This window comes from Populus trichocarpa, unplaced genomic scaffold (assembly GCF_000002775.5).
Source record: "Populus trichocarpa isolate Nisqually-1 unplaced genomic scaffold, P.trichocarpa_v4.1 scaffold_25, whole genome shotgun sequence".
NCBI classification, from domain to species: domain Eukaryota; kingdom Viridiplantae; phylum Streptophyta; class Magnoliopsida; order Malpighiales; family Salicaceae; genus Populus; species Populus trichocarpa.
This window is the reverse complement of record NW_026291139.1, coordinates 606,156-616,213: the sequence shown is the minus strand read 5'-3', so window position 1 is coordinate 616,213 and position 10,058 is coordinate 606,156. Positions and strand designations below refer to the sequence as shown.

The following is a 10,058-nucleotide window of genomic DNA, read 5'->3' as shown; positions in this document are numbered from 1 at the left end:
TTATTTCAGTATTTGAAAATCCTATAATCTATAATAGAAAATTTTTTACAAGTACTTTGCTTTTCAAGGTTAATTGCAAAAACTAAATAATTAATTATTATATTCAATCATATAAATCTTATTCATAATTAATCATATGAGATTTCGAGATCTCATGGAGTACTATGATTTGCAAACAATTTTGAATTGTCCTATAGTTTACGCACAGCTAAGACAAATCTCTATCATCACCTCTTGTAAAATTAGATCATTAATAGAAAATTAGATCATAAATAGAAAATTAGACAAAATCCCAAATAAACCTTCATGTTTAAAATAATCTTATGATTATTAACAGAAATTTTTTTTTCATTTTCAGTTTTTTTCCCTTTTTTTTTTTACGATTTGATAACCTTTTAATAAATGCTAGCAAGAAAGCAGGTTCATGCAGAATCACGTGCATCCTAGAAACCATAGGATTGTAGATAACAAAGGACCTTTCTACCTAGTGGTTGGGTGACGCTGAATACAGATGGGGCATTTAAAGCCTCACTGGGTACTGCTATAGCTGGAGGTCTTGTCAGAGATGGTGCTGGAGGTTGGCTTAAGGGCTTTGCTTACCATCTTGATATATGTTCAGTGCTTTGTGCTGAGCTATGGGGTATTTTAAACGGCATAGATATGGCTTGGTGGGTGGATTATAGAAAAAATCATCGTGGAAGTTGATTCTAAGTTTGCAGTGTGGACCAATTGCTTCAACATGATTCTTCTCATGGTAATCTGGCAGCTATTACTGAGCTTCTGCAACGTCAATGGCACGTCCGGCTTGGATTGTGTCGTTGTCTGTCGCGGGAACATATGATGGAGGGTGGTCTGAGTAAAAATCCAACCTTTACTATTACTTACCCCAATAGGCAACAGCCTACAAACAATATAATAACGGGCTTGTGTTGTCAGTTTAATGGGCCACAAAGAGAATCGGCCCATGCCACAAGGAAATCTGAGACACAGTAGTGGAGAGTTAGGAGCAAGTAAACGCAACGAGTTATGGAGGGAAGAGATGGGTGAATTACACTGACACCTTTTGGTTTTGGTTTTGGAGGCAATAGACGCCATTGTCCAAAACCAAAGCACACACCTTTTCGTTTCCCGCCCACTGTTTTTCCCTTTAAATCCACCATTACTTATTACATTTTAGTGTTGTTGCTGTCATCAATCCAACAACCAAACCCCAAACCTAACCCAGGCCACCGCAAAGGGCAAAGAACAAAGCAGAAGCAGGAGGGGTTTGTCGATAAGGGAAAGAAAGAAAGATGGGATCTTCATCAATATTGGATACAACAACAAATGACCCAGTTGATAATACTATTTCTTCTTCATCATCTGGTTATCATCCAACCTCAATCTACTTGATGTTTGTTTGATGATTGGATTATGAATGGTTCGTTGGTTTTTCGCTTTTGTATTTTTATTTAAGATTTGTTAAGGACTATGAACATTATTCTATGTAGTCAAAGGCAAAGCATCCCACTTTCCTTCTTTCCATCACCCAAAACTACCCATGATCCAATTCATCAACTTGGTTTTTTATTTTTTCATTTTTGCAAATTGGGGTTTGTTTGTCTGTTCGTTTGTTTGTTTCCGAGTTAACTTGTACACAATATACAAATCTTTGGTGCTTAGGCAGGAAGTTGTACAGTTTCTGTTAGAAAACAAAACCTGTTAAGAAAAAATTGAGAATTTAGATTTCTTTCGTGTATAAAAAGTATAATGGTGCGCTATCTGAGTCCTAGTCTCATTTTCCTAGCGTACTTTATGCATGTAGTTTGAGATTTGTGTAAGCGTTATTATACTTCTTGATTTAATGGCTGTGTGACCTTGTTATTTAAACTGTCATAATAGAAGTTTCAGGGCATGTTTCGTAGTGCACTCAAGTAAGATTGGAAATGTGAAATCCATTAATAATTAGCTTTCTTGATTTGATGGGTTTGTAACCCTGTTATTTGCCGCTGTTGTATTAAAAATTCAAGAACACGTTTGATATTTGAGTCAAGTATGTTTGGAAATGTGAGAAGCATCAATTATTAGCTTTCTTGATTTGTTACTTGCCACTAATTTATTAGAAGATTTAGAACACGTTTGATATGTCGGTCAGGCATGTTTGGAAATGCGAGAAGCATCAATTATTAGCTTTCTCAATTTGTTATTTGCCACTATTTTATTAGAGGATTTAGAACACGTTTGATATGTCAGTCATGCATGTTTGGAAATGTGAGAAGCATCAATTATTAGCTTTCTCAATTTGTTATTTGCCACTATTTTATTAGAGGGTTTAGAACACGTTCGATATTTCGGTCAAGTATGTTAGGAAATGTGAGAAGCATCAATTATTAGCTTTCTCAATTTGTTATTTGCCACTATTGTATTAGAACACGTTTGATATTTCGGTCAATTATGTTTGTAAATGTGAGAGGCATCAAATACCAGCTTTCTTGATTTGTCATTTGCCACTGTTGTATTAAAAATTCTAAAACAAGTTTGATATTTGGGTCAAGAATGTTTGGAAATGTGAGAAGCATCAACTATCAGCTTTCTCAATTTGTTATTTGCCACTATTTTATTAGAAGATTTAGAACATGTTTGATATGTCAGTCAAGTATGTTTGGAAATGCGAGAAGCATCAATTATCAGCTTTCTTGATTTGTTATTTGCCATTATTTTATTAGAAAATTTAGAACATGTTTGATATTTCAGTCAAGTATGTTTGGAAATGTGAGAAGCATCAATTATTAGCTTTCTTAATTTGTTATTTGCCAATATTGTATTAGAACATGTTTGATATTTCCATCAAGTATGTTTGTAAATGTGAGAAGCATCAAATACCAGCTTTCTCAATTTGTTATTTGCCACTGTTTTATTAGAACATGTTTGATTTTTGGGTCTAGTATGTTTGGAAATGCGAGAAGCATCAATTATTAGCTCTCTCGGTTTGGTTGGTTTGTAACCCTTTATTTGCCACTGTTGCAATAAAAGTTTTAGGGCACATTTGATATTCGATCAAGCACGATTGAAAATGCGAAAAGCATCACTTATTAGCCTCTTGATTTGGCGTGTCTGCAATCTGGTTCATAAATCCTCTAATAAAATAGAGAATCTTGAGAGTTTTTTGTATACCTCAACTTCAATTATTAGCTTTCTCAATTTGTTACATAAATGTGAACAGCTATTTGGTATTTTGAAATGCAAAACGCACCGCATCAATTTGGTGCCTGAAAATGAGCCATCAATTCGATGCTTTTCAACCCTACCGTACTTCTAACCACGTTACCAAATACAGAGAGAGAGAGAGAGAGAGAGAGAGATAAGGGTTTTTTTTTCACTGGAAAACTCACTTTGTACGAGGGAGTACTGCATGAACTAATATGGTTGATTGATAGCACACTACAAAATGACTTTTTTTGTTACATTCAAAGTCTAATGCATTTTGCTTCATGACTGACGTTAAACAATCAAAGTATTAGCCTTTTTGCTTCATCACTAAACTTTTGAACTTTGCAGTAGGTATGAGGAAGAACAAAAAAGGGAAACAAAAATCTTCAGTGTCTAATGTAAAGAAAGAAGTGCCAGAAAAAAACACAAAAGGGAAGAAGAGAAATTCCCCTGATACCAACAAGGAAGAGCCTACTGGTGGCGATGGTTCACTGAAAAGGCCTAAGAGAGCTGCTGCATGCAAAGATTTCAAGGAGAAATCTGTACGATTGCATGAAGAGAAGTCTTATGTTGTTGAATCAAAGAAAGAACAAGTTGTCGATGAAGAAATTCTAGCTGTTCGTTTGACTCAAGGGCAAGAAGAGGGTCGCCCAAACAGGAGATTGATTGATTTTGTTGTGCATGATGCAAATGGCAACCCACAGCCCTTGGAGATGGTTGAAGTTGATGATATGTTTATCTCTGGCATTATAATGCCTCATGAGGAAAGCATTGACAAGGAAAAAGAAGTGCATGTTAGGTGTGATGGCTTTGGAAGGATAGAAGCATGGGATATCTCTGGTTATGAAGATGGATCCCCAGTCATTTGGCTAAGTACTGAAGTGGCAGATTATGACTGCATTAAGCCTGCTGGTGGCTACAAGAAGTTCTTTGATCATTTCTTCCAGAAGGCACTTGCTTGTGTTGAAGTCTACAAAAAACTCTCAAGATTCTCTGGAGGAAACCCTGAATTCACCCTTGATGAGTTGCTTGCTGGGGTTGTGCGAGCAATGAGTGGAAATAAGTGTTTCTCTGGTGCAGTATCCATCAAGAATTTCCTCATTTCTCAGGGTGAATTTATTTATCACCAAATAATTGGTTTGGATGAGACTTCCACAAAGAATGATAAGAAATTTGCAGACTTGCCTGTTCTTGTAGCCTTGAGAGATGAAAGTCGCAATCATGGAAATGTTCTGATAGCAAAAGCAGCAAATTCTGGTGGGAACTTGGTGATTGGTCCAGAATCTGTGGATGGTGCTGTTGTGAATCAGTCTAACCAATCCAGTACCACAGTTGAGGAAGACGAGGATGCAAAGTTAGCAAGATTATTGCAGGAAGAAGAGTATTGGCAGTCTAATATGAGGCAGAAGAAAAGTCGTGGTTCAGTTTCTGCATCCAACACAATCTACATCAAAATTAATGAAGATGAGATTGCAAATGACTACCCTCTCCCTGTGTTTTACAAACACTCTAATGAAGAAACCGATGAGTATATAGCTGTTGCAAGTGATGATGTAATTGACCACCCTGATGATCTCCCTAGAAGAATGCTTCATAACTGGTCACTTTATAACTCAGACTCAAGGTTGATTTCTTTGGAGCTTCTTCCAATGAAACCTTGTGAAGACATTGATGTCACCATCTTTGGATCAGGAAGTATGACTGAAGATGACGGAAGCGGATTCTGTCTTGATGATGGTCCTGATCAGTCTTCTTCAAGGGGTTTGGAGGCTCAGGATGACATGGGTTTGCCGATATTTTTGAGTGCGATAAAGGAGTGGATGATTGAGTTTGGATCATCAATGATTTTTATATCACTACGCACGGACATGGCCTGGTATTGTAATATTCTCATATTGTTATTAATCAAACACATAACACCAATAAACACTTGCGCACACACATACAGACACATGCATGTGTGCTTGAATTATTGCTGTCTCTTGACCTTGCTTCTAATCATTTTAACTTAAGTCTAACAATCTGTTTGCCAATCAAATATGTCTTCTCATTGGAAATATGTTGAAACTATTCAACTATAGGGATTAATTAAGTTCGTAGCAGGTTACTAACATATCAGGGAGAAACCATTGGTGTATGTTTTCTGTTTGGAAGTTATTTTGGGTTTTATCTCATGAAAGATTTCTGGTGCTGCAAGTTAGTAATTTTATTTTCTCGTGATCTTGATCAGTGTTTTTTTCTTTCTCAACATCTTCAGGTATAGACTTGGAAAGCCATCAAAACAATATGCTTCCTGGTATAAGCCAGTCCTAAAAACAGTTAAGCTTGCAAGAAGCATCATTACATTGTTGAAGGAGCAAAGTCGAGTATCACGGCTTTCTTTTGCAGATGTAATCCGGAAAGTGTCTGAGTTCAAGAAGGATCATCATGCTTATATTTCTTCTGATCTAGCAGCTGTTGAGAGGTACGTGGTAGTGCATGGACAGATAATACTACAGCTTTTTGCTGAGTTTCCAGATCAGAAGATCAAGAAATGTGCTTTTGTGGTCGGTTTGACTCGTATGATGGAGGAGAGGCACCATACTAAATGGGTAGTGAACAAAAAAGCAATTGTGCAAAAGTGTCATTCCAATTTGAATCCTCGGGCTGCAATGGATACTGTTGCTTCTGGAACGTCCAAGAGGAAGCTTATGCAGGCAACAACAACAAGACTGATCAACAGAATATGGGGGGAATATTATTCAAACTATTCTCCAGAGGATTTGAAAGAGGGAAATGATTGTGATGTAAAAGAAGAAGATGAACTTGAGGAACAGGATGAAAATGAAGATGATGATAAAGAGGTGGTGGTAGAGAAAACACTAAAACCTTATTCAGTGTTTGAACATTGTAAATCCCATACTTCACAAAAAGAGGTAAGATGGGATGGGAATCCTGTAAGAAAAACATCTTCTGGAGAAGACATTTACAAGCAAGCCATTGTTTGTGGACAGGTCATTGTGGTGGGGGCTGCTGTCTTAGTAGAGGTTGATGAACCAGATGAACTTCCTGCCATTTATTTTGTGGAGTACATGTTTGAAACAAGAAATGGAAGTAAAATGTTTCATGGGAGAATGATGAAGTGGGGATCTGAGACAGTTCTTGGTAACACTGCCAATGATAGAGAGGTTTTCTTAACAAATGAATGCATGAATTATAAACTACAGGATGTTAAGCAAGCAATAATTCTGGAAGTTCGAAAAAGGCCTTGGGGACATCATCACAGGAAAGATAATGCCAATGCTGATAGAATTGATAGGGAAAAGGCAGAAGAGAGGAAAAAGAAAGGATTGCCACTAGAATATTACTGTAAAAGCTTGTACTGGCCAGAAAGGGGTGCTTTCTTCACTCTTCCATTTGATACTATGGGTCTTGGCTCTGGTGTCTGCCACTCTTGTAACTTAAAAATATCTGAAGAAGACAAGAATATTTCCAAAGTGAATTCTTCTCAAACAGGATTTTCATACAAAGGAACTGAGTACTCAGTCCATGATTTTGTCTATGTGAACCCTCATCAATTTGCCGTGGAAAGTGGGGAGACTGAAACTTTTAAGGGTGGAAGGAATGTTGGATTGAAGCCTTATGCTGTGTGCCAGTTATTGGAAGTAGTTCCAATGGAAACAAAACAATCTGAAACAAGATCCACTGAGGTCAAAGTTCAAAGATTTTTCAGACCAGATGATATTTCACCTGAAAAGGCATATTGTTCTGATATTCGTGAGGTAAAAGCTTTTTTAAAAACTTCTGTATATTTATGTTTTATAATCTTTGTGGATTCTGTAATCACTCTTTGACCATGTTGTTCGACATTTATAGTCTCATCCAAATTTATCCAACAAATTCATGCCAAAGAACTCCAGAAACTGCTCTGACATCTTTGCTTCTTTGTAATTCATAATGAGTTTTTATTGCTTAATTTCAGATATATTATAGTGAAGAAACACATCTTTTATCTGTTGAGGTGATTGAAGGGAAATGTGAAGTCAGAAAGAAAATTGATATTCCCACATGCAGTGCTCCTGCAATCTTTGATCATACCTTCTTCTGCGAGCACATGTATGATCCTTCCAATGGGTCCCTCAAGCAGGTGATTTGTCTTTTGTTCATTCCCATAATGTTACATGCTGACTGAGTCCATCAGCTTATGGAGAATTGTCAGTTTAGTTAATTTCTAAGGCCATCTAAGCCCTTCAGATTGTTTCTCTGGGCCATTATGAGGTTCACTATTCGACTTTGCTCCTGTGAGCTATAAGTAATCTTCCAGTTTCACTGTGGACAGCTACCAGCTCATATCAAATCAAAGTTTTCAGCTGTGAGTAAAGATGGTGATGTTGCAAGTAGAAAGAGAAAGGGAAAGTCTAAAGAAGGAGAAAATGATACAGAAGATGACAAACAATTGGAAGCATCTCCAGAGTACCGTTTGGCCACTTTGGATATTTTTGCTGGTTGTGGTGGCTTGTCTGAGGGATTGCAGCAAGCTGGTAGTGCTCATCTCTTTATCCTTCACTTGGAGGAATAATTGATATTTATGCCTATTGTTGGATAAATTGACAACTGGCTATTTTCACCATTGCAGGTGTCTCAACAACCAAGTGGGCTATTGAATATGAAGAGCCTGCTGGGGAAGCATTTAAACTCAATCATGCAGAATCATTGATGTTTATTAATAATTGCAATGTGATCCTCAGGTAAGTGGTTGTTTTGTGATTGAAACTTTCTTTTGTTATCACTCATTTTTCTGGTGACTAATTATCTGATGTTAATTAAGGGCTGTGATGGAGAGGTGTGGAGATGCAGATGACTGTATTTCTACTTCTGAGGCTGCTAAATTGGCTTCATCACTTGATGCAAAGGTGATCAATGGTTTGCCATTGCCAGGGCAGGTGGATTTCATCAATGGAGGGCCTCCATGTCAGGTATTTATAGCCTTTCTTTGCACTAACCTGAGGCATCTAACATCTCTGGAATTTATGGACACTCGAAAAAGTAATGTGTCTTTGCAGGGCTTCTCTGGAATGAATAGGTTTAATCAGAGCACTTGGAGTAAAGTTCAATGTGAGATGATCTTAGCATTCTTATCCTTTGCTGATTACTTCCGCCCAAAGTATTTCCTCTTAGAGAATGTGAGGAACTTTGTATCTTTCAATAAAGGACAGACTTTCCGTTTAACTATTGCTTCTCTTCTTCAGATGGGTTATCAGGTAGATATTGCGATGCCATTGGAAATAACCATGGTTGTATAATTTCATTTTTGTATGCAGAATGCTAATTGTATGTAACCATGTCTACATGTGTATTGATTGTGAATAGGTGAGATTTGGAATTTTGGAGGCCGGAGCATATGGAGTTTCTCAGTCACGCAAACGTGCCTTTATATGGGCAGCCTCTCCTGAGGAGATACTCCCAGAATGGCCAGAGCCAATGCATGTTTTTGCTGCCCCAGAGTTAAAAATAACATTGTCTGAGAAGTCACAATATGCTGCTGTTAGGAGTACTGCTTATGGAGCCCCTTTCCGTGCAATAACTGTCAGAGATACAATTGGTGATCTCCCAGATGTGGCGAATGGTGCTTCTAAGACAAATTTGGAGGTATATTAGATGCTAAAATTTTCTTCTGGAACTTCTTACTCCTAAGTAATATGATCATGGGCATTATAACCAAACCTTTTGTTTTGCAGTACGGAAATGATCCTATCTCTTGGTTTCAAAAGAAAATTCGAGGCGACATGGTTGTCTTGACTGACCATATATCAAAAGAAATGAATGAGCTGAATCTTATTAGATGCAAGAATATCCCAAAGCGGCCAGGTGCTGATTGGCGTGATCTCCCAGATGAGAAGGTACAAAAACATGTTATTGATACCTTGCAATGCGAGGTTGATATAAACCTAATGCATGATGAAAGTAGAGATGAGTGATTTTTGATAATGTCATGATATGCAGGTCAAATTGTCTACTGGGCAAATGGTTGATTTGATACCATGGTGCCTTCCAAACACAGCTAAACGACACAATCAGTGGAAGGGGCTATTTGGAAGATTGGATTGGGAAGGGAACTTCCCAACATCAATAACAGATCCCCAGCCAATGGGTAAGGTGGGGATGTGCTTTCACCCTGAGCAGGACAGGATTCTTACTGTTCGTGAATGTGCACGATCTCAAGTAAGTTCAGTTTCCCTGGACTGTTTGACCATTGTCCAAGTTTCTGACTTTATAAAATAAATTGATTCTGAAAGAAGTTTTAAAAAGAGACAGCACGTAGCCAGTGCTTGCAACAATCATCCACCTTGCATATTTCACCCCGGCTCCTGCGCTGCATGCAAAAGCTTGGTTTCGTTTTTTTATTTGTTTCCTTTTTTCTTAATTCTTTGACCCAGGGATTCCCAGATAACTATCAGTTTTTCGGTAACATTCAACACAAGCATCGGCAAATTGGAAATGCTGTTCCTCCTCCTCTAGCATATGCGTTGGGAAGGAAACTTAAGGAAGCACTGGATAGTAAGAGGCAGAAATAGTTGGAGGGTCCACAAAATTTGTTAGAAAGTAGAGTTTCATCAGGTGGAGAAAACACTTGGTCTTAATAAATTGCAATTTATATTGTGTTGTGGTGTCGCTCTCGGCCATTAAGCAGTTGCAACCAAGAAGATTGTGTAGGCAATTTTGTGTTTATTGATCCTGGCTGTTCAGCCATACAATATACAGTGAGTCCGTGAAAACACATTTGATTTTTTACAGAGCAAAATTTATTTTAATGCTTATAGTCAATAAGGTATTTTCCCTTTTCAAATTATAGTATCTATTAATCATTTAGGAAATATTGACAAGATTTA

The 10,058-nt window shown here is 37.5% G+C and overlaps 1 protein-coding gene across 4 annotated transcripts; it reads left to right on the top strand.

Moving 5' to 3' along the window:
- The first annotated feature begins 806 nt into the window (after positions 1 to 806).
- Positions 807 to 10,015, top strand: LOC7484095 (DNA (cytosine-5)-methyltransferase 1). 4 transcript variants are annotated; one of them, XM_024592322.2, is made up of 12 exons: positions 807 to 1,365; positions 3,541 to 5,065; positions 5,447 to 6,950; positions 7,151 to 7,315; positions 7,508 to 7,709; positions 7,805 to 7,916; positions 7,997 to 8,144; positions 8,232 to 8,429; positions 8,539 to 8,817; positions 8,907 to 9,068; positions 9,172 to 9,390; positions 9,606 to 10,015. In XM_024592322.2, exons 1-12 carry the CDS (start codon positions 1,293 to 1,295, stop codon positions 9,741 to 9,743), a joined length of 4,725 nt encoding a protein of 1,574 aa, XP_024448090.1. In that variant the 5' UTR covers positions 807 to 1,292; the 3' UTR covers positions 9,744 to 10,015. The 4 variants fall into 4 exon arrangements, with proteins under 4 accessions (XP_024448090.1, XP_024448092.1, XP_024448089.1 ...); XM_024592324.2 differs by having other exon boundaries at positions 808 to 1,420; XM_024592321.2 differs by having other exon boundaries at positions 809 to 1,365; positions 3,538 to 5,065.
- Positions 10,016 to 10,058: the final 43 nt, after the last annotated feature.